General features: G+C 40.9%; 1 protein-coding gene across 7 annotated transcripts in view; it reads right to left on the bottom strand.

The window, feature by feature from the left end:
* Positions 1–25,765, bottom strand: part of COBL (cordon-bleu WH2 repeat protein) — a 242,330-nt gene that overhangs the window by 80,665 nt on the left and 135,900 nt on the right. For all 7 annotated transcript variants that reach the window (XR_014028621.1, XR_014028622.1, XR_014028623.1 and 4 more), the window contains one exon: positions 25,112–25,297. Coding sequence is in view for 2 of the 7 variants with exons in the window: in XM_081345343.1 (XP_081201469.1) it covers positions 25,112–25,297 (186 nt within the window). In the remaining 5 variants the exon portion in view is untranslated. The remainder of the gene's footprint in view (positions 1–25,111; positions 25,298–25,765) is intronic.

Here is a 25,765-nt window from a genome sequence, read left to right as displayed (position 1 = left end):
TTGACATTGGTGGGAATCCTGAATCCACATATTACATACTGGAGATTTCTGGACATTTTTGGAGTGTTTTCCTGTTTTTCTTACAGGAAGTTGGCAAAAAAAAAAGATTGGATTCTATTTAGGGGAAAAGAGAAAGATTTTTTTCCTGCCAAAATAAACATCCTCAGACCAGTGTAATCTCTGCATTTCAATGCCTGAGAAAATATTTGGTGATGCAGACTGACTTCCGTAGGTGGAAATAATCCTGAGATTTGTTAATGAGATTGTACAGAGGAAATCTCAACAATTTCAGTAACTGAGCTTGGGTATTTTTAATGGATATTATTTCCTGACACTTTTAGCCTGTTTAGTTAGTGATAGAGGAGTATGGGTAAGATGAAACTAGGAAGCTATCCTATACTGATATAAGCCATTTAATTTTTTCAAATTATCTATAATGGTGATCACTGTAACACGTAATGGGAACAAATTTCACATTTTAATTATTGATGTGTACAGATGTTTTGTTCCGAATCTCCCTGTGTTTAATTTCAATGAAAGAGAGGTTAAAAAACCTTAACTTTTCCATGCCATGCACATTTTATATCTCTATCTCTTACTTGTTTTTACCATAACTAAATAATCTCATAGAGCAGGGCTTTTCAACCTTTTCACCAATTCTACCACTTTTAGAATATGGCAATATTTAAGTACCACCAGCCACCTAGCAGGGTGTCAAAAACATGATGACCAAAAAAACAGAAAGCTGCAAGTGCTGATCCTGGGTTCTCCGCAGTACCCAGGCAGGCAATGCCTTGTGCAGCTCCAGCTGAATCTCTGCCTGAAGACTGCGTTAGGCCACCTGCCACACCCAATCAGTTGGAGCTGCACATGCTGATCTTGGGCTCTCCGCAGGACCCAGGCAGGCAATGCCTCATGTATGTCAGGGAAATTAATACTTCCCTATCAGAGGGCAATGAACTGTGGTTCATATGACACATGGTAAACATCAGGTAAAAATAAACAAAACCGAGGCATATTCTACTGTATATAAAACTTTAATTGGAAAGCAAAAAAAACCCCTCCTAGCTGACTACATTCTCTCATCAGACAGAATACAAAGAGAAGGAAGAAAGTACAGTGAGAAAACTTTTGTAGACATGCGCAGTTAATAACACAAAACAGATTGAAACCATAACATGGCTGGACATGTGACAATCACCTTGGTTACATTGATAAGATTACTATGCAGCTGGCAGAAACACAGAGTGAGACGTGCGGAGCTGACAAACAGGAAAAAACCCGCAGTGACAGCCCCTTCTTTTGTCAGTAATGCAGATCTCAGATAAGGCACATCTTGTTGCACAGATAGTCGTGCTGAGCTGTAGGAAGTGGTTTGTTCAGCATATCAGCAATCTGATCATGTGTAGGCACATACTGCAATTTTACAAAACCTTGGTTAACAGATTGTCTTATATTTTGATAACGGATGCCAATGTGTCTTGAATCTGTAAAGCGATTCTCAGATATATAAACCACAGATTCGTTGTCTTCCATCACAGTGATCGGTCAAATCAGGTGTGTCCAGATATCTGTGACTAAAGCATCAAACCACGTTAGAGAATTACACGTATCTGAAACACAAGCATATTCAGCTTCAGTAGAAAAACAAGAAACAAAATTCTGTTTACGCACATGCCAGTAAAAAGGACATCCATTTAAAAACATCATATAACCTGAAGTGCTTTTACATGATTTCTTATCAATCGCCCAATCAGAATCTGCGTAACAACATAACTCTGCATAGTCAGTATGTGTGGGTTCTAACAACAACTTCATGTTTTAGTGTGTTTTAGATATCTCAATAGTTTCTTAACACATGTCCAATGAAACTGTTTTGCTTTGCCTATGTGTCGTGATAGGAGATTAACACTAAGTGCAATGTCGGGTCTAGTCCAACTACTAATATACAGCAGCAACCCAATGACTGAGCGATAAAGTGTTTGATCCTCAAACTCAGGACTTGGTTCATGTGTCAAGTTGTGAAAATCGGTTTGCATGGGTATACTCATTGGTTTAGCATCCATGTTGCAGTGATGCAATAGTTGTTCAATCTTATCTTCTTGTGTAAGACTAAACCCCTTCTCAGTTTTGACAACCTGAACACCCAAATAAGTGTTAATATAACCTAAAGACTTCAATGTGAAAAACTGTTGTAAAGCTTTAGCAAAATTCTCACTCATCTGCTTATTTGGACCAATATAAACAATATCATCAACATAAACAAGAATTATCTCATACCTATTATCAGATCTTTTTGTAAACACGCATTCATCTGTTTCGGACTTAATAAAGCCCATTGAATTTAGTTTGTCAGAAAGACATAAGTACCACATTAAACCAGACTGTTTCAGACCATAAAGACTTTTGTGTAGAAACCAGGTATCCCCTTCTTTCTGTCAGAAACCTGGAGGACCTTTCACATAGATTTCTTCATCAAGATCAACGTGTAGATAAGCCGTTTCAACATCAAACTGGAAAACCTCTAAACCAAGGATAGTTGCAGTGGCTAAAGCAATTTTCACACTCTCAGTCCGCACTGTGGGTGAATAAGTATTTGTATAGTCCTCAGGAAAACGTTGAGCGAAACCCTGGGCTACAAGTCTGGCCTTATACAATGACTCACCATTTGGCTTCTTTTTAATTCTGTAGACCCATCAAGTACCAATAACTTTCTTGTTTGCTGGAGGGCTTACAGGCGTAAACACTTGAAGTTTCTTTGGACTGTCCATTTCAGCCTGCATTGCCTCATACCATTTATCTTGCTCTGATTCAGGAAGATGTTTGATTTGTGTGAACTTCTCAGGAGGAAGTGTAACATTACAAATCAAAGATAAAGGTGCTTTCGTTACTTGCCACAAATACCGTTTTGGAGGGATTCCCTTTGTGGTCCTCTTGGCACGTCTCGGAACCGTCCATTCTTCTTCCGTTTCATCCTCGTCATCATCGTTGCCAGCAGCAAAATCGGTGGCTCATGAAGACGGAACAGTAGGTTGAGAAGAACTCGTGGAAGGAACATTCGCCTGTGCATCTTGATCATCATTCTGCGTGGCATTAGCAGCAGCATCTCTAGGAAAATAAACTCCAGGATCGTTAGAATGAATCCTGGACCAATCAGCATCTTCCTCAAAAGTAGCGGATTGGGAAATCACAATCACATGGGAAGAGTCGATGTATTTGCTCCATTTTGAATTATCATCAATACCCATAAATCTCATTCTTTTTGCTGCAGGACTCCCTTTCCTTCTTTGAGCTAAAGGAATATTCACCATAGCGTATGAACCAAAAATATGGAGATGCGAGAGGTCAGGCTTGTGTCCATATAACATGAAATAAGGGGTCTGATTTATTACACTACTCCAAGTACGGTTGATGATATGATTAGCATATTTAATAGCCTCACCCCAGTATGGGAGACTGAGGTTAGCATCTTCAAGTAGGCAATGCATCACTGTTTGCAGAACCCTGTTTCTACATTCTGCCACTCCATTTTGAGCCGGAGTGGAAGGAGCTGAGGTCTGGTGTAGTATGCCGTTCCTACGCATCCAGTCCTGAAAATGCTGAGACATGAATTCAGCACCGCAATCACTCTGAATTCTGGCGATGCTGACTTCGTGTTGGGTATAGACAAGAGCGGCAAAGTCTTTAAAGATCTGAAAGGTCTCAGATTTTTCTCTCATAGGAAATACATATCCATATCTAGAGTAGTTATCAACAATTGTCAAGAAATATCTTTTACCACCAAGGACCCACTATGTCAGTGTGTACCAAATCAAAAATGCGTGTTGACAGGCGTGTAGTGCGCTTTGGAATTGCTGCTGCTTTGGATTTGGATTTTTTGCAGACAGCACAATCCAAGAACACCTTACACCCCTTTAGATCCAAACCTCTTGCGAACTCTGGCATCTTCTTCAGAACACGGAAACTGGCATGACCCAATCTTCTATGCCACTTATGAATACACCTGTAATGCAAAGGTTTACCAGTTAGTGAATTCTCAACATTAGCATATGTATTAGGAATCTCAGGCTTGCCGTGAGCAACCTGTGTCTTAATTTGTCTTCTTGTTGGCTTTAGGAGCCTTTGAAATAGCAACAGGATCTCTCTCTGGGACATCTCTCACTGGGCCTGCACTTTCCCTTTTTGGAGCTTGTATACTTGCCTGCTCTTGCTGCTTAGACTTTGGCTTTAAGTAATAAACACCACCAATCAACATGGTTTCAGCAACAATATCTCCATCTTTAACTACATAACTCACTTTTTCAGGATGATGTACCTGGAATTATGATACCCTAGACAAGTGACTCTGACTAAGCAAATTGCTATTAGCTGATGATACATAATAAACATCAGGAATGTATGCATCAAGCTCTTCAATGTAAACAGTTCCTTTTCCCATGACCTGAACAGGATGATTTGAAAAAAAGTAAAGCTTATGAAGTTCAGGTTCAGGCTCGTGCATCTCTGTATAAAGTTCTTTTCTATAGGTAACGTGTAATGCTGCTCCACTGTCCAAAGTCCAAAGAAGTTGTCTGTCGTACTCTGGTTGAATTTGTGGATCGTTGGTTAAAGCCAATGTGGCAAGTGGAGCTTGTGGATCACGCCTGGAACCACGACCATGACCTTGTCGTCTGCCTCTACCTCTGCCTCCTCTGGAATTTGTTCCTCTGGGCTGGTACGTGGCGGGCGCTGGAAATCATTGGGGACAATCCCAGGTGGCATGTCCCACATGATTGCAGATGTAACATCTTGGCATCCTTGGAACGTAGGCTCTTCCATGGAAGGGACGCCTCACTGGAGCTCTTGATGCAGGTGGTCCTCTCAAATGTGGCGTGGCTTGCAAAAGTGCCTCTTCTTCGGTTAAAATTCTGCATACATGATCCACTGTGCGTTGATCAATAGGCACTTGATTAATCTTGGTAATAGCATCTTTCCATTCATAGTTCAATGAGTTAATAATAATGCTGATCATTTGAAAGTCATCAATAGGATAGCGTTTTTCACCCAGTTCTTTTCTTATACCTTTCATTTTAGTTAAGTGTTCTCCAATAAGTTCACCAGGTTTTAATCTAGAGCCATGGAACTCGGACAAAAGCAAACATGTAGACTCAATTGACATAGGCCGATAACATGCTTCTAATTGAGTCCAAATTTGTTGAGCAGTTGCATCTTGTGAAAATGTGAGCTGCAATTCAGTGTCCATTGACATCAATAATGTTGTGCATGCTCTATTATTTAAGTCCCATATGTCAGGAGTCCATGGCTGGGCAGGAGGATTAAATACCATGGAAAGAGTACCTTCTCTGCGGAGCAAGAGTCCAACCTCACTCACCCATGCCCTGTAATTCTGTCCTGATCGCTTCAATTTTGAATCACCAGCCAGTGGTACAATAGAGGGTGCCTGTTGAGGAACATGCAATTGAGGTACTGGGTGTGCAGGTTGTGCAAATTGGACTTGACCTGCAGGAGGCACTGGTTGTGCAGGCTGTGCAATCTGGATGTAACCAGCAGGGGGCACCAGTGGCGCCTGTGCCAAGGCTTGCGGCAGGTGCAATGGAGCTGCCACTGGTACTGGTGCTGGTGACTGTATTGGAGCTGCAATTCCACCCTGGCCAACAGGAGGGGCTGGCCCTCGGGCTGGTACATTAGGTTGACCTACAGAAGGTGCTGGCCTTTACATCTGAGAACCCAGTGGTAGCTGCATGTGGGCTGACTGTTGCTGTGTTCCATCTGGGACAGGAACCTGGATAGTAGCAGTATTAATAGGAATTCTAGCTGGAGCACCCAATGAACGTGGAGGTGTTACAGCTTGGAGCAATGCTTGATGAAGAGACATCTGTGAAAATGCGTACTGCATTCTTTGAAAAGCATTTCTATCTTGTAAAACAGATTCACCAGCAGATGGTGCTATAACATTAGATTCAGGCATCATGGTAGCCTTGATATCTTTGTGTGTCATTTGAGACTGCACTTGGTCAGGAGACTGTAACGTGGGAGCCTCCTGTTCCCATTCGTCTGTCACATTACTCCATTGTGGGTGTGGCTTTGGCTTTGGAGAAGAAGGCAATATGGCTGAATCTGGAATGTGTATGCCAGCAGAGTCTCTCCCCTGCTGTTTAATCATTGATGCATATGCCTTTGCCTGCTGCAGCTCTTTGTCAAAAGCTTCAATTTGTTCATAATAACTTTGCAAAAGCTTCTCCTGCACAGTTTGTTCAGGGCTAGGAGGATAATGAATCACTCCCTTTTCTAATGAGCCTTTTGGCCTAGCACCGAGCCCCTCAAAAATAGCCTGTGCTCCATGAATATAAATTATTTCTGGAGGGCTTGTAATATCAGAAAACGGTGAGACTGACCTTGACTCAGAGGCTGGATTCTCTTCTCCAAGACGTGTAGCAGATGCGAGGGGAGTCTGTAAACCTGAAGGGAGATATCTCTGTGAAACGGCTGTCTCCTCTTCAACAGACTGATAACGGGCCTTCTTCTTTCTTTTCTTTGGCATATTGCAGCAGTTTCATCACAGCGTTCCTCAGTCGCTGGACTAATTAACTGGCTAAGTGCCTATACGCTTATCAGCAAAAAAAATTCTTGAAAATAAAAACAAACCATCCTCTGCTACCAATGTCAGGGAAATAAATTAATACTTCCCTATCAGAGGGCGATGAACCGTGGTTCATATGACACATGGTAAACATCAGGTATAAATAAACAAAACCAAGGCATATTCTACTGTATATAAAACTTTAATTGGAAAGCAAAAAAACCCTCCTAGCTGACTACGTTCTCTCATCAGACAGAATACAAAAAGAAGGAAGACTGTAAAGTGAGAAAACCTTTGTAGACATGCGCAGTTAATAGCACAAAACAGATTGAAACCATAACATGGCTGGACATGTGACAATCACCTTGGTTACATTGATAAGATTACTATGCAGCTGGCAGAAATACAGAGTGAGACATGCGGAGCTGACAAACAGAAAAAAAATGCAGTGACAATGTAGCTCCAGCTGAATCTGCCTGGGTGAGGCCGCCTGCCACCCCCAATCAGCTGGAGCTACATGTGCTGATCCTGAGCTCTCCGCAGTACCCAGACAGGCAATGCCTCATGCAGCTCCAGCTGAATCTCAGCCTGAAGACTGCTTGAGGCTGCCCTCCACCCCCAATCAGTTGGAGCTGTGCACACTGATCCTGGGCTTTTCGCAGGACCCAGCAGGCAATGCCTTGCACAGCTCCAGATGAATCTCTGCCTGAAGACTGTGTGAGGCCGCCTGCCATCCCCAATCAGCTGGAGCTACACGCACTGATCCTGGGCTCTCTGCAGGACCCAGCAGGCAATGCCTTGCACAGCTCCAGCTGAATTGCTGCCTGAAGACTGCATCAGGCCGCCTGCCACCCCCAATCAGTTTAAACTGCATGTGCTGATCATGGGCTCTCCGCAGGACCGAGGCAGGCAATGCCTTGCACATCTCCAGATGAATCTCCACCCGAATACTGTTCTCTTGGTCTTGCTTCTTCTTCTGTGTATGTATTTTTAATTTATTCCTACTCTGTTAACTGCTCCTTCTACTGCCATCTGTTCTTGTTTCTTTGTTTCTCTCATTGTACCAGGTTCAAAATCACCTTCTTCCAGAAACACTCTCTAGCTGTCATACAATTCTATTGCTTTATGTGGCATATCCAGTCTATATCTTTTCGTGTCGCAATAGATTAAAATCCCTTTTGGAATCAGCCATCTAAAATTCACTCCTTTTTCTATTAATTTTCTAGTTAGAAAAACTGGTATTCTCTTCGGGATTCTCTTATTCTCCTAGGGATTTGTTTGAGAACTACAATTTCTTTTTCTTTTTATTTCAGAGGTTCATCTCTTACTCTGCTCAAAATCCTGTCTCTTCTGGATCTTTTAAGAAATCTAACGTGTACTTCTCTGGGGACTTTATTTCATATTTTGAATTGACTCTATAGATCTGATCTAATTCTCCTTCCATTTCCTGTTTCTCAATTCCTAATGCGTCTGACAATAATTCCGTTATCAGGTCTAGAAGGTCCTTCCCCTTCCTTATCTTCCATTATATTTTGAAATCTTAAAAAGTATGAGGCCTTTTCCATTTCCATGACAGCTATTGAATCTTCTAGTTCTCCATTTATTTGCATCAATTTCTGGTTTTCATCTTTTAAGACTTCTAGTTTCTGGTCAACCTCAGTTGATTTATTTTCTATTTTTTGAATTCTTCATTACTTGTTTGTAACCATCTATTTAAAATTTCCAAATTGAGAGTCCATGTTATTAATTTTTTGGTTCATTTTATCAAGATTACTTTTCATATCCTCGTAGTTTCTCATTGTAGCTGCCATGTGAGTAGCAATTGCCTTTTGGATTGCTTGTAATGTTGCTTTTTGGAAGTTATTAGCCTTTTCTTGTTGGAGCATTGTATCAATTGATCTCTGATAAACTGGATTTGCAGAAACAGAGGAGGAAGCAGAAGTTACTGTTTTTCCAGCTTTAGATAGATTTGGGACACTCATTTTTATCTTTTAATCATACTTTATAATCCACCGAGTAAATCAGAATTTGTAGCCCAATAGGCTTCTAACAAATAGGAGAGGCAAATAGTAAAAAATAATAGATAAAAAAGGGAAAAAAGGAAAACATATACCAAAATTTGTAATCCAAAGTGTTCTGCTAGTAGAAGTTTCTTGTTATTCATTCTGTCAAAACAACTTGTAAAAATTCCAGGTCATGCTGTATTTGTGATCCAGGGAAGTCAGACGACTTCAAAACAATTTTTATTTATAATTGCAATCCATCCTGTAGAAAAGGGCAATCCAAAAAGATTTTTCTCTTTTCCAACCACAATTTCCAGGACTATAAATTCCAAGGAGATTAAAAAGTTTAAACTATAAGCTGTGTGTAGGCATCTAGCCATGTTTTAGGGCTCCAGTCAAAACAGCTTGATAAAGTTAAAAATGCAAGGTTAAATGCAGTTCTTAGTTTTGCCACTAGATGTCATTAGATGTACACTCCTACCAAATTTTAAAAAGTTTAGAAAGCTAAAATCTAATGGTTTCCAAACAAGGAATAAAAAAAAAGTTTAATAAATGCAAAGAAATCCCAAAATATCCTTCTTCTATCCCTCTTCACAATATTATTATAAGTCAGTTTTAATTTTCCCCAAAGCTTAAACCACCACTTATAGTTCAGGTGGGAGGGGTAGAGAAAAAAATCCCCCCTCCCTAAAGCTTGGAGATTTCTTGCTTTTGGGAGTCTCTTCCAGAACCAGTATTTTTTCACTTGTAGAGAGGTAAGGAAAGTAGTCTCACCCAGATTAGCTGTTTTGCTTTCCGCCTGTTTGTGTTGTCTCCAATGATCAGCGGCTTCTGGCTGACCACATGGGTGCAGTCAGCCTTTCTTCCTGCCAGTTCCAAGGGCTTCTTTGGAACAAGTGGGTCAGCTGGCCTGCGATCTACAAAGTTTCACCCTTTGGCCAGTCACCTCTACGGGGCAACTTTCGGTCCGTTTGGACCCCCCAGCAGGTAGAAATCGGGCTTGGGGAATGGAGTTTCATTCCCCTGCTCCTGTGTCATCACAACATCACTGGAAATACTACATCCACATGGAAAGAAGTAAGCAATGGGGTACCACAAGGCTCCATCTTAGGCCCAGTACTCTTCAATATCTTCATAAATGACTTAGATGAGGGAATTGAAGGGGAACTCATCAAATTTGCAGATGACACCAAACTGACAGGAGTAGTCAATACCACAGAAGACAAACTCAGAATCCAAAAAAATCTTGACAAACTTCAACAATGGACCCTAACCAACAAAATGAGTTTCAATGTGAGAAAAGCAAAGTCTTACATTTAAGCAGGAAAAACCAAAGGTACAAATACAGATTGGGTGAGACCTGGCTTAAAAACAGTAACTGTGAGAGGGATTTTGGAGTCCTAGTAGATGATCACTTGATTATTAGCCAGCAGTGTGCAGCAGCAACCAAAAAAATCTAACACAATCCTAGGTTTTATAAACAAAGGCATAGAATCAAGATCACGTGAAGTATTATTACCACTTTATAAAATCCTAGTAAGACCACACCTGGAATACTGCAGCCAATTTTGATCACCATATCACAAAAAAGATGTTGAGAGTTTGGAAAAAATTCAGAGAAGAGCGGTAATATGATCAAAGGTCTGTAGACTAAAACATATGAAGAACGGCTATGGGTCTTGGGTTTGGCTAGTCTAAAGAAAAGAAGAAATAGGGGAGACATGATAGCAGTGTTTCAGTATCGAGGGGCTGCCACAAGGCAGAGGGGGCCAGGTTGTTCACCAAAGCACCAGAGGAAAGGACAAAAAACAATGGTTGGAAACTGATCAAAGAGAGAAGCAACCTGGAATTAAGGAGAAACTTCCTGACAATGAGGGCAATCAACCAGTGGAACAACTTACCCCCAGAAATTGTGGGCACTCCATCACTGGCGATTTTTAAGAAGAGACTAGACATTCACTTGTCTGAGATAGTATAGGTTCTCCTGCTTAAGCAAGGGGCTGGACTAGAAGACCTCCAAGGTCTCTTCCATATTCTATTCTATTCTATTCTATTCTATTCTATTCTATTCTATTCTATTCTATTCTATTCTATTCTATTCTATTCTATTCTATTCTATTCTATTCTATTCTATTCTATATCATGGAGGTGAGAAGAGAGAAACAGAGTGCTTGGAGGGGGCCTCACTGAAGGTTTGCAGTGGCTTAGACTCCGCCAGCTCATCCAACGAGATGAACACTCAAAACAAACCAAGGTGGTCATTCAGAGTGCAGAAGAAGGACGACTGGGACACAAAAGCTAGGAAAGTCACCGTCAAGCATGGCAGCCATCAATCTAATTGGAAGCACAAGATGGAGAGATTGCTAAATGTCAGCGAAGACGAGGTGAAAGGCCAGTGTGTTCTGACTGCTTCTTCAAGCAAGCTATTGGCATGCTGATGGGGGCATTCAAAAACCTCCAGGAAGAAGAGGCCGATCCCTGCTGGGGTTTGATAGCCATGGGTCAGGAAAAGGAAGAAGAGGTCAAGGAGAGTGAATTCGTAAACCCCAGCCCTTCCACAAGAACCTCAGAAGCCACTGGAATGACAGCCATGGTCACTACCCCATGCCACCCCAGATGGAGGAGATGGACACTGAGCCAGAAGGAGGGGGATTCAACTGCCTGACTGCAAGGTCCCAGCCCTGGGGGTAAAGTGCAATGGATTCCCCCAGCATTTGGGCTTTTTCCTAGCCCACGTCCTGAGCTACATCCACAAATATGGGTGGGACATCCCCAGGGACTGTGGGCACATCAGGATCATAACTCTGGCCCTGGAAGGTGCGGCTGCCTGGTGGATAGTGTCCTACATAACGTTGATTCTCCTGAGGTCTGGAATTTTAACCTGTTCATGGCAGCCCTGAGAAAGAGGTTCGAGGACCCACCAGAAAACCAGGGAGCACATCAAAACCATAAAGCAGGACAGAAGACAAGTGGCTGAGTACACCAAGGAGTTTAGAGATTTGGCAGGCTGCCTCAACTGGCTGGACCAAATCTTGATTGGCCTGTTCAAGGATGACTTGAACGATGACCTCTACCAGGCTTGCATCACCCTGGAGGATCCAGTATGCCTCCACGGCTGGTACATAATGGTAGAAGAGGTCAAAATTGACCTAGCATGCAGCCAATGGTGAATGGGCCAGACCTGGAGATGTTCCTTCTCAGAAGGAAAAAAAGACAGGAAAGACCCCGACCATGACCATGAATCCATGTTCAACTGCTTGTTTCAGATGTGGCAAAGAAGGTCACTGAGCAGCCGAGTACTGTTTGAAAGTGCCAATCCTGAGGGCAGATCACATCGTAGGAGGGAAACCTGGAAAGCCACCACTGCGAACCTGGGAGAATCACCGAAGTCATAGAGGTCCAGCCCTCCAAACCACAGGGAGGCAAAACTCCAACTCTGCTGGAGAAACTGTGGGAAACCTCTGACAGCGATTTGGACAATGAACTCCTGGTAAGTGAACCCATTGTGCCCCTCACCAGACCCATAAAACTGTTCAGCCCAGAGATGGAAGAGAAAGTAGCCCTAAAAGCATTAATAGACTCAAGTTGCACCTGCTGCCTAATCAGCCCAACCCTAGTGGGGAATTTGGGGATTCAGTGAGGAGGCTGAAAAAAACCATTTCCTTTGGGCAATTAGATGGGTCCATCTCAGGGGGAGTTCCAGCCACCCTGACTACCTGGCCGATTGAACTCATGATGGGGGATCATACAGAGACTATAACATTCATTGTAGCCCCTGGCATGAAATGGCCCCTGATTTGGGGGATGACATGGTTGAAAGCTTGGAATCTGAGAATAAATTGGAGAACAAGGGAATTGAGGTTCCTGAAAAGGAAGGCTGTGACCCAGGACAGGGTACAAAAAAGGAGAGGGAGGAGAATGGCCAAGGTGGTGGCAGCTGCAAGCAACAGGCCATTAGAAAGCATACCTAAAGAATACCAAGATCTGGCTGAAGTCTTCAGTGAGGAAAGATCCGATGAACTACCCCCCCCCCCACACACACACACCAGCCTACCGGGAGCTAAACTACCCAAACCCAAGCTCTATTCGATGACTCCTAGAGAGCTCAAGGAGCTGCAGAAGTTCATTGAAAAGAAAGAAGTACAAGGGTTCATTCATCTGACACAGCTGAAGATGGCAGCTCCTGTGTTATTCTGGAAGAAAAAAGACGGGTCTGTACACCTGTGTGTGGATTATAGATCTCTAAATGTTGTTTGTGAGAACAAGGTCTACCCCTTGCCATTAATGAAGGACATGCTGGCTCACCTTTCCAAGGGGAAAATATTCTCCAAACAGGATTTAAGAGAAGCATACTACTGAGTTAGGATAAAGGAAGATGATGAGTGGAAAACAGCATTTAATTGCCCCTTGGGGTGCTTCCAGTTCTGAATCCTGCCTTTCCAATTACAAAGGGTGCCCACAGTATTCATGCAGGTGATATATGAGGTTCTCCAGGAGCACTTATACAAGGGGGTTCTGGTGTATTTGGATTACATCCTAATATTCACTGAGACAAAGGAGGAGCATATCAAATTGGTCAGAGCAGTTTTAAACAAGCTATGTGCAGCACGCCTCTATGCCAAGCTATCAAAGTGCAAGTTTTGCAAGGAAAAAATTGATTACTTGGGTTACCAGATTTCCCACTAGGGGATAGAAATGGATCCAGAGAAGGTATAGTCAGTGTTGGAGTGGGCACCGCCTCGCAAACAGAAACAATTACAACGCTTCCTTGGGTTAGCAAATTTCTACAGACAGTTTATTCCTTCTTTTACCCAAATTGCCCTCCCCATCACAAACCGACTAAAAATAAAAGGGGTGAGAAAACTGAAACCCAGTCAGCCATTGAAATGGACTATGGAATGCCAAGGAGTTTTTGAGAAATTAAAAAGACTTTTTTCGGTTGAGCTACTGCTAAGAGAAGTCATTCAGGCAGATGCTAGTGATGTTGCAGAGGGGGCAGTGAGAATCAGGAGAGGAAATTGCAATCTTGTGCATACACATCCAAAAAGCTCTCTGAAACAGAACAGATATGGGCAGTGTGGGAAAAGGAGGTGTATACTGTGTGATGGGCTCTGCTCATGTGGAGACATTTTCTAGAGGGAAGTAAAATCCCCTTTCAGGTGTGGACCAATCACAAGAACTTTGAAGCACTAAAAACCTCAAAGAAATTGTCCCCAAAACAAGCTTGTGGTCCCAGCATTTCCACCGGTTTGACTTCTCAGTTAAGTACATCCCTGGGTGAAAGAACTTTTTAGCCAACGTCTTGCCGCGGATGCCACAATACAATAGCATAAAGTCCCAAGTAATCAAACCCCTGATGACCCCAAAACAATTAGCAGGTCCTGTAACTACAAGAGTTCAGGCAAGGAAACTGAGGCTGGGGAGCAGTTACGTAGAGGCTCTGATCACCGCAAAGAAAAACCTTAGGAAAAATCCACCTTTGAGCAGCAACTCAGGGATCGAGTTTAAATGAGCATTAGAAACTGATGAATGGTTCCTTAACCATAAGAACCTTTGCTCAATGAGGGATGAACTGCCCTGGGTAGGAGAAAAGTTGTACGTGCCAAAAATTCAGAGAGTAAAAATCATGCAACTCTGCCATGACTCAAAAATGCCGGGGCATTTCAGGTTCACAAAAACTCTCCATTTGACCAAAAGGCAATTCTGGTGGCCATCTATAAAAAAGGATATTGAAAGCTATGTGGCAAGCAGCAGCAAAGCAGAGACAGGGGAAAACACCAGGATTATTACAAGCAGTGGGCAGCCCTTCAGCACCCTGGAGAGAGATCTCTATGGATTTTATAGTAGAATTGCCAGAAAATGCAGGAAACACTGTCATTTGGGTTGTGACAGACCTATTTGCCAAGCAGGTCCACTTCATACCCTGCCAGAGATTCCCACTGCTAAAGCCTTAGCCAGATTATTTGTACTACATATATATCAGCTGCATGGGGCCCCACAACACATTATATCAGACAGGAGGGTCCAGTTCACCTCAGAGTTCTGGAGAGCTTTTTTGGACCTACTTGGTGCCAGTCAAGTTCTGTCATCTAGTCATCATCCACAAACAAATAGTGGGACAGAACGTTTGAACTCAGTATTAGAACAATTCATGAGATGCTTCATAAATTACCAAGAAGACAACTGGATTGAGCTGTTGCCATTCACAAAAGTCACTTACAACAATGCAGTGCATTCAAGTACTGGCTATAGATCATTCCAAGTGGCAACAGGACAAAGTTTCAAATAGATGCCTGAGTTAACTGTTAATGAGCCCACCATTACCTCTTTGAAAGAGTGGATTAAACAGCTGCAATACACCTATCCTGTGGTTAGAAAAGCTTTAGATGAAGCGAGAGAAGCTTACAAAGTTCAGGCAGATAAGAAACAAGTGGAACAGAAACCATTCAAACTAGGGGAAAAAGTATATCTCTTAACCAAATTTCTAAAATCCCTGCAGCCATCGAAAAAGCTAGAACCAAAATTCATAGGACCCTTCCCCATAAAACCCAATAACAGTGGAATTGGAACTCCTAAAACAATGAGATGGTCCACCCTGTATTTCACTGCAGCCTACTTAATTGGGAATTAACCTCCCCTTTAAGGCCAACAGAATCTTTCCCCCCCCAACCCATTATGGAGAAGGGGAGCAACATTTTGAAATTAAAGAGATATTACACTCCAGGAAACAACATGGATCAACCCAATACTTGGTGGCATGGAAAGACCTCCCACCATCACAAAATGGGTGGGTGCATAAAAAGCATGTTAGGTGTCAAGTTTCTGACGTATGGGCTTTTCAAGTGACTCTGAGGCATTGTTTACCTTAAAAGTCCTTTATTAGCCTAATACACCGGCAAATGCTTGCTCGAAGGAAGCTGGAATCTGAAATCTCCACCCCTTGCACAATATATTAAAACACAATTCTCCACCTTTCTAATTTTGTCATTAATCATATTCTCCAATTAATTTAAAGAATCAGTTTCCCTTCCATTAGAAAACCCGCCAAGGTCTTATCTTCTCTAGTTAGAGATGGTCTTGAAAGGTGCAATCCTACTCGTCCCCCCTCCCAACCTTAAACTAAATCTCTTGTCAAGCAATAACATTTGATGTTAGCAGCGTTGACATCAGGGCTCCCCATCTGCTAAAAAAGTTCCATGCTTGTTACCGAGATAAGCCTGACTAACATTGTTGTTTCAACTCTCTCCCTATTTGTTATTTTCTCTATCTCCAGGTGGACCTCTCATTTTTCTAGGAGGGCAGCATGTAAGAACCCTCAATTATTAACCATCCATATTCTCTGGATTTAGGTTATTCGGGTTCTGCCATTCTCCTATGAGGGAGTGGGGTAACCGGGGACTTGTAGTGCACGACTTGTAGTGCACGTAGACTGTTTCCACTATGTGCTTTGATGTATCCTTTATGGGGTGTGAAAGGAATGCCTTGGGGCCATCTGCCTTATCTCAGCACTCAGGGAGGAACTGGAGAAGACCTAACAACTTTGAGAGAGGTGCCTTATCAGTTACTTTCCCACAGCTTGATGTCACCTGTGGATTGGCCTGTTTGAACCGACCGGATGGACAGTTGGGGTGGGGTTATTGTTTTGTGGGTTTAACCTTTTGACTTGGGCAGGAAGTCCTCAGATCCTGCCTAGCTTTCCTGCTACCTGTACCTGCCAATAAAAGTTCCTTTTGAAATGATGCCAGTTTCAAGAGTTCTGCTTCCTTGGTATAGAAACAGAAGCATTTGTTCTAACAAATTTATCTCCTGAATTTCCAGATGTGGGCATATCAGTTAGATTCTACAAACTGAGTTTCAGAGAAATTAAATCTGATGTTTTCTAGTTTTATTAATTTTAATAAAGTCCAGTATTGGAAAGATGTGAAATCATTGTATTAAGAATAAGTAGACATACAAATTAGAATAGAATAGAGCTGGAAGAGACCTTGGAGGTCTTCTAGTCCAGCCCCCTGCTCAAGCAGGAGAGCCTATACTATCTCAGACAAGTGATTGTCTAGCCTCTTCTTAACAATCACCAGTGATGGAACACCCACAATTTCTGAAGGCAACCTGTTCCACTGGTTAATTGTCCTCTCTGTCAGGAAGTTTCTCCTTAATTCCAGGTTGCTTCTCTCTTTGATCAGTTTCCAACCGTTGTTTCTTGTTCTTCCCTCTGGTGCTTTGGTGAATAACATGACCCCCCCTTTGTGGCAGCCCCTCAAATACTGGAATACTGCTATCATGTCTCCCCTATTTCTTCTTTTCTTTAGACTAGCCAAACCCAAGTCCCGCAGCTGTTTTTGTAAGTTTTAGTCTCCAGGCCTTTGATTATCTTAGTTGCTGTTCTCTGAATTTTTTTTCCAAACTCTCAACATCTTTTTTGTGATATAGTGACCAAAATTGGCTGCAGTATTCCAGTTGTGGTCTTACTAGGGTTTTATAGTTATGTCTCATTGATTTTTACTATCAATAGGACCAAGCAAGGGAAATGGGAAAATAATTAAGAAATTGATTGGCTAATGGAATAGAAATGGGATTCCCCCATCCTGAAATAATATATCTTGCACCAACAATCTGAGAAATATACAGATCAATTTTAAAATCTGTATTATTGGTTCCCAAAACAGCATAGCTCATGACAACACATAACTCAGTGTTAGGAATGACCTAATTGATCTCCTGGTTGGTTTTTTATCCAAAATATCAACAAGTTGACTGTTTTGTCACCACTGATTCCAGACTTTTAGGTGAGAGGCAGAAAGTGCAAATTGCATTCCTCCATGTTTACTGATAATGAGGGCTGATTGGATGTAAACTAAATCTCACATCTCTTAGTAAGGTTAAGAGGAATGATGCTACTACAGGGGGGGAAAGAAACTTAAATGTAACCACAGCATTTTAGATTGAAACATGGAAAAACCATTGTCATAGCCATCCTTCCCATAATATTAAGTGTTGTACAGAAACAAATAAGTTCATAAGCTTGTACAAATATCCAAATGATTCATGAAATACAACTACAATATATTAGGAGCATATTAGGAATTTATAGAGCTCACCATAGGGAGCCAAAATTCAACCTGTCAGCTAGCATGTCCACTTTCTTTCAAGTTTGCTGCCAGCTGCCATGGATACTGTGGGGAGGGGAAGCACTGGATATTTGGGAAGGGAAGCATGCAGGAAGTGGAAATGGAATTTCTGTGAAGCTATGAGGAGGCTTGGACTCAGAGAGGCCAGCTTGGGTCTGTTTAATGTTTCCAAGGCCAACTGTCCTGGCGTCTGAATGCATAAAAGGAGAGGATTGCACCTGGATCAGAGACTTTTCCAAAACATTTTCTTGGCCGATGATAGAACTCTGGTTGCCTCACTACCGGAGGGTGGGTTCTGGGGTTTGTTTCAATTTGTTTATTCATGCACTTTTTCCTTCAGACCTTGCCTCACCTTTGCTGTATTCAGTTCTTTCCTAGTAAAAATACCTTTTCTCTAAATCTATGGAATCAAGGATTTTAATGTTTTAGGAAATGAACAGAGGCAGCCCGGACACAACCACATAAAGGTTTTACTCAGTTCCTGCATTTGTGCTCTTTACTCTTCATATACAACAGAGAAAGCACTGCTGATTTTTATATATTATAATAAAAATGTAAAATGTATATAAAATCTATGAAGTTATTAGATACATATATTTATCATGGAAGCAAAACCAGTTAAATGACAAGGCTATAAGTTGGGAGTGCTAGTATAACTAAACCTTTATTTTGCTGATCCAATCCACCCACAAAAATAACAACATTGGGCACTTTCCAAAGTCCAGCTTTTCCTAAAGATGCTTTTTCACGAGGCAACTGGACTTTCTTGTTTTTCTTTGAAGATGTTTCACTTCTCATCGAAGAAGCTTCTTCAGCTCTGACTGGATGGTGGGAAATAGAAAGATTTATACTGCTGCAGACAGGTGTTCATTTGCATTCTTTTAGTGAGTCATTAAAGCTATCTGCAGGCTTATCTATGTCCTCAGGGTCACCTGAGTAGTGGAAATGGGCCTTCTTGGAACTGTTGAAAGGACTGTGTTGTAGACTGGAGATAGAGGATGTCAGATCTCTCCCCCACTGTTGAGAGAGGCCTGTTCAATTTTGACATAGATAGCTTCTTTGATCCCTCTTTCAAACCAGCAGTCCTCTATGTCCAAAATGTGGACTTCACTGTCTTCAAAAGGGTGGCCTTTGTCTTTTAAATGAAAAGCATCTTTGGAATAACTATGACCTGAATGACTGAGAATCTCCATAGACATTTAGTCCAAGCTTTCTTTTGCTGGCAAGGTTTTTCCACTGTATAATAGACTTATGCTTAACTAACAAAGATGAAATTTAATTAATGAAACAAAAAGGAATACTTTTTAAGAAAAAGAATAATAGGAGTTGCATGACTTGAAATTACAATCTTCCTTTTCTCTCTAAAGGACAATCACCTGTCATCTATCATGACACTTTCTAATTAAGATTAAATATATACAATTGATCTAAACCCAATCTATCCTTTCTAGTAAAGAAATATTCTGATATGCATTCCTTGTGATGATAGCCTGTTTTAGAACCACAGAAAGGGATAGAATAATACAAGAGTAAGATCACACTACTAAAAGTAAGATCATACTGTTTGAAAGAGTTTCTGCTTGCACTACTTGCCTAAGACCTAGATAATGCAGCAACTTTGTCTTCTGTGGCTGTTTGTTGCACCATATTCTTTTCTGTCTCTCAACAGCTAATTGGTCCCAAGACTATTGCCATCTTAAAGAATAAATATGACCACCTGATTTTAGATAACCTAGAGCAGGGCTTTTCCAGCAGTGGTATGAATACCACCTGTGGTACATTGGCACCTGCCAGGTGGTACACAACCATCCTAGAAGTGGTAGTGGGGGAGGGGAATGAGTTGAACCAGCGGCAGCACTGCACAGGTCTGAGAGAGAGACGGCTGGAGCTGCAGGGCTGTCAGGGCTCAGCAGAAGCCCAGGATCAGCCGTGGGCTCCAGATGATTGGTGCTTCTTCTAGGCGACTGGTGGTACTCGGATATTGCCATATCCTAAAAGTGGTACAATGGGTGAAAAGGTTGAAAGGCCCTGACCTAGAGCAAGGCTTTTCAACCAGTGGTACAGGTACCACCTGTGGTACATTGGCACCTGGCAGGTGGTACACGACCATCCTAGAAAAGTGGTAGCGGGGGAGGGGAATGGCAGCACCACACAAGCCTGAATGAGAGATGGCTGGAGCTGCAGGGCTGTCAGGGCTGAGCAGAAACACCAGGATCAGCACTTCTTAGGGGCTGTCAGGGATCAATGGAAGCGCCAGGATCAGCACCTGGCTCCAGCTGGAGCTCGGCGCTGATCCCGGTGCTTCTGCTGAGCCCAGAAGAAGCACCGATCAGCTAGAATGTTGCAGCATCTCCAGGGTCTTGTGATTTACATTCAGATACTTGACAACTGATTCATATTTATGATGGTCACAGTGTCCCAGGGTCATGTGAAGTGACCAAAACCTGCTGCAACCACCCAGCAGACGGGGGAAATAAAAACCAACCCCCACCCCACCCCTGCTGCCAATCCTCAACAGAAATGCTCATAACAATGAAACCTTGGACAGGAGGAAGAGTGCTGCCGGGCAGTCAGGCAGGCGTCTTGCTTGGCTGTGGCTTCAGGGGCACTTTTTTCAGTGCCATTGTAACTTTGAACAGTCACTAAGCCAACTGTTGTTAAGTCAAGGGCTACCTGTAATTTATCAGTTTTTTCCTCTCTTTTTTTGGTCAAGTTTTTGACACCTTGCTAGGCGACTGGTGGTACTCGGATATTGTCATATCCTAAAAGTGGTACAATGGGTGAAAAGGTTGAAAAGCCCTAACCTAGAGGACACTTTATTAACTCAGCTCCCCACTTCCCACCCCCATGATTATTGAGGCAAAAAGTCTGCTCTTTCTGTAACAAGATCAATGACTTTCTGGGGAAAAAATCTCATTAACTCTTCAATGCCCTGCCAGATTCAGAACAAGGTGATATTATCTAAAGACTGGAGGTCCTGAGAGGAAGTCTAGTGGCACCATGTAAAGCAGTCACATCTTTAATTGTTCTGGTAATTACAACTACCCAAGACAACTGACAATACTTTGAGGGGAAAAAAAACTATTGCCATGGCAGCCCCCTCTGTCCTGGCGAATCTAGATTTCCATATCATCAATATAGAGCAAATTCTCCATCCTGTTCTTTTTTGAATACCACAACATATAATGTAATCCCCCATTACTACAGTGGTGTGTTTCCTACATATTAAATAACTGATTAGCAAACAGCTGATATATTTCTTCTGCTTGGTTGAGTGGCATGTAATATGGCAATATTATTCTATTTTTCCTTTTTCTATTTTCCTTTTACATTAAATCTCAAGGAGGCTTTCATCCTTGGTTTTATACATTTTTCTAAAGGTTTATTGATTTGTTACATATAATGCAACTCCACCTCTTCTTTTGTTAAGTCTATTTCTTTTTGAATACTTTATATACTGCCATTTTGGGCTTTCAGCATTAGATTATGATTAGCTATCTTGCATTTGATGAAAAAGAATCTAAATGAAAGTGTTCTGTGCTTATATCTTTCAGTTTTAAAAGATATAATGGAAAATAATATTTTCCATTACTTTAAAGCAATGTGGAAGAGACTGGTAAGATTCCTCTCTGATATTCCAATCTTCTTCCTTTCACCTAAATAAGCTGCTAAGTACTTTCCCCCCTGTGGAGAGGGAGGGGGGAGTTTCAATCCTCCCTTCAAAAGTGCGGCGATCTAGCCTCCAGGGGCATTTTAAAAAAAAAACACATTGAAAAAATGAATTGACTCAACTAGAACTTTATAACTTGTGGACTAAAAGCTTTTGACTACCTACTTCTTACTTCCTACTTTTATTTGAAAATTTAGCTCTGTTCTTCCAAAATAGAAGAAATAATTGAAAGGCATTAACATATAGTTCCCTAAAAGAAACAGAAAAGAAATTCTCTAAGCGCTTGGGGGGACACTCAGTGGCCAAACGTGAAATTGCAATCTGACACTCTTAAAAAAAAAGCAGAGAGGAGATTTGGCTGACTCCTTAGAAAAACAAGATAAGACTAACCTTCAACACCAGATGTGAGACCATGGAAGAAATACAAAAACAAATCTATGGTATGATGAAAATAACCTACCAAACTTATTAGTTCCTGTCTACAGCCGGCGATGAAATAAGAGCTTATTTGGGGGGGGGGGGGAGACCAGAAAGTGTCTTGGAGAAGCAAACTCAAATTGTGATTACAACTAATAATTAATTGGGACAGAGCATAACAGAAGAATTTGAACAATTAAATACATTGATGGAAGAATTAACTACTCAACAAGCACAGAGGTCTGAAGATAAAAATGAAAAGCAAATGGAAGAAAAATTATACAGTCCAGGACAACTATATTAAGAGATGAAAATAATAAGAGGATTTGGTGCTTTTATTAGACCCCTCAACCCTTCAAAAAGGAAGATTGGAGGGTCACTTCAATACAATATAATAATACAAGAATTCTTTGATGACCCTGAAGCAAAGAAGCAAAAAATGATATGGCAAAGGAAAAACCAAGAATAAGACTTAAGAAGAATGGACATATCTAAGAGGCCTGAAATGGAATACTAAAATAGACAGGACTGTATTTGGATTATGAGAGATTGTTTTGATGAGTAGATTAAAATACTAACTAATTAAAAAAACCCTCAGATGTATGAATATTAAGTTAAACTGTAATATTGAGCTGTTTAAATGAATCTGATTAAGATGTATATTTGTTAAGAATGATATAATGTAATCAATATACTTGAATGTAGTGATATGAAAGGACGAAAGGATGTATTAAATGTTGAAATGGGAGAAGTTTTTGGCTAATTTTTAATATGTGGAAATTATAATGAAAACAAGAATATTATATTGTTTTACCAACATTGATATGGAAATGAAATAGATAAAATGAAATAGATAAAAAGTTTATTTATATTACCAGGTATTAGAATTGTATAAAGGGAAGGGAGGTCACCTAGAAATATAAAAATGAGAAACTTCAAATGTTTAATTTTAATATCAATGCAAAATTAAAGCTGGCAAAGTATATAAGGTGTTTGATGTCTTAAAGATGGAATGTTAAAATATAAAATATATTAAAGTATTGATAAATGTAAGAAAACTATTTAATAACTGATGGATAATAATAAGAAGTATGTTTATTTAGATAAGAGATAATATGTATCAAAGGAAAAAAGAGAGGAAATTCTGGTTATAACATATTGGAGATTTGTAATAATATGTATTTGTATGAAATGGAACTATTGTAAACCAGACACCATGTTGCTTTTCAAAGATACTATTGTAATATTGGAAAATCTATAAAAAACTTATAAAAAAAACCAAAGTGATATGTATCACCTCATTTCAGAAAAATTATGGGAAGGAGCCTATTGCAAAGCCTTCTCCCAAGGGAAAAATTCCTGAAACAGTGTGAGACCAATACCAATTGTATTGGTCTCACACAATACCAAGTGTGAGACCAATACCAATACCAGTTTACACAAAAATTCCAAGGACCGAATTAGTAGATCAGAGAAATGCTATTGACATAGTATGCTTAGATTTCAGTAAGGCATTTGACAAAGTAGACCACAATCTACTTCTTGATAAGCTAGAAAAAGGTAGAATAGACAACATCACCATCAGATGGATCTGTAGCTGACTGACAAACCATACTCAATGAGTAGTCCTCAATGGTACTACATCCACATGGAAAGAAGTAAGCAGTGGGGTACCACAAGACTCCATCTTAGGCCCAGTAGTCTTCAATATCTTCATCAATGACTTAGATGAGGGGATAGAAGGGGAACTCATCAAATTTGCAAATGACACTAAACTGGCAGGAATAGCCAACACCACAGAAGACAAGCTCAGGATTCAAAAAAGATCTTGACAAACTGGAACAATGGGCCCTATCCAACAAAATGAGTTTCAATGTGGAGAAAAGCAAAGTTTTACATTTAGGCAGGAAAAATCAAAGGTACAAGTACAGATTAGGCGAGACCTGGCTCAAAAACAGTAACTGTGAGAGGCACCTTGGAGTTCTAGTGGATGATCACCTGACTATGAGCCAGCAATGTGCAGCAGCAGCCAAAAAAGCTAATACAATCCTGGGTTGCATAAACAGAGGCATAGAATCAAGATCATGCAAAGTATTGGTACCGCTTTATAAAACCCTAGTGAGATCACACCTAGAATACTGCAATCAATTTTGGTCACCATACTACAAAAAAGACGTTGAGACCTTGGAAAAAGTTCAGAGAAGAGCAACTAAGATGATCAAAGGCCTGGAGACTAAAACATATGAAGAATGGTTGCAGGACTTGGGTTTGGCTAGACTAAAGAAAAGAAGAAATAGGGGAGACATGATAGCAGTATTCCAGTATTTGAGAGGCTTCACAAAGAAGAGGGTGTCAAATTATTGTCCAAAGCACCAAAGGGCAGGACAAGAAATAATGGTTGATCAAAGAGAGAAGCAACCTGGAATTAAGGAGAAAGTTCCTAACCAGTGGAAGAGCTTGCCTTGAGAAATAGTGGGTGCATCCATCACTGGGTGCTCCATCACTGCTCCATCACTTTTTAAGAAGAGACTGGATAGTAACTTGTCTGAGATGGTATAGGTCCGTGATGGCAAACCTATGGCACAGGTGCCACAGGTGGCATGCTGAGCCCTCTCTGTGGGCACACGCGCTGTTGCCTCAGTCCTAGACCTTCAGCTGGGCTTTATAAAACCTTTTCACTTTAGGCCTCCACTGTCATGTACAAAAAAAAGGTTCAATCAATCAATCAATTTCAACTTCTCGCAGGAAAAAAAAAGTTCTTGCAAAGTTGGAATTGATTGATTGAACTTTTTAGGTCAACCCAGTCTGCCATTACCACTGCAGCCATGCCCACCCAATTGGGAACACCAACCCAAAGGGCCACGCCCACCTGACACCCAATGATACATAAGTGGGTTTTGGGTTGCAGTTTGGGCACTCGATCTCTAAAAGTTTTGCCATCACTGGTATAGGTTCTCCTGCCTGTGCAGGGGGCTGGACTAGAAAACCACCAAAGTCCCTTCCAACTCTATTCTATTCTATATTCTAACTCTCTTAAACCCTGAATCTGTTACTCAACTTAGGCTTTCTGAGCAGGAATCAAACTTTTAACAGCAATTGCATCAACTGAATACTGGCTGACCATGCTCTAATAATTTCAGATTGTGACTACTTATTTTCTTTAAAGTATTTTTGTAAGGGATTTAATCAGACATTAAATATTGTACTATCTGTTTATTGGTCATTTTCTATTATCTTATCCAGCTCGCACTTGCAGTTCAGGAAATTTTCTGAATACTTATCATTCAATTTGTATCTAAATTATGTTTCTTACCGGACTTGGCATTTTTTCTTCTCTGTCAGCTTCCCCACCTGAAAAGGGTGGAATTACTGGTAGAGGAGGTGCTCTCCGCTTCTTTATTTCAGAGCTTGCAGTTGTCCTTGGTATGTTCCCAAGAGATAATGATGGTGCCACTATTACAGAACATAAATTTCCTGAAGAATCCATTGTCACTGTTTCCTGTAATCAGATGAACAAACCACCATCAAAATTTATTAATGTGACATTTCAAAACCATTTAGTATAAACTTACCTGAAACAATAACAAAATGCTCCCTGATATTTTACCGCATTTATGTTGGCCCTCCAGCAGGCTCTCAAACCATGTTTTTGTAAACTGGCCTGATGATCTCTTGACATAGTGCATTGCTAGATGGTTACATGGTGACTGATTAAATGCACTTTCTGTATGTTTTTTCACCATTCTGTTTTTATCTTTTTAATGTATTTTGGTTGATTTTTAATTGGTTTTTATCAATACAGATTGTTTTGTTTTTTACACCATCCAGAGTAACTACATGAGATGGGTGACTATATAAATGTGACAGACAAGTAAATAAGTAAGTAAGTAAGTAAGTAAGTAAGTAAGTAAATAAATAAATAAATAAATAAATAAATCCCATGGACGTTGCTGCAAGATGGGCACTG

Source organism: Vipera berus, assembly GCF_964194415.1.
Source record: "Vipera berus genome assembly, chromosome: Z".
Taxonomy (NCBI): domain Eukaryota; kingdom Metazoa; phylum Chordata; class Lepidosauria; order Squamata; family Viperidae; genus Vipera; species Vipera berus.
This window is presented reverse-complemented; position numbering and strand designations above follow the sequence as displayed.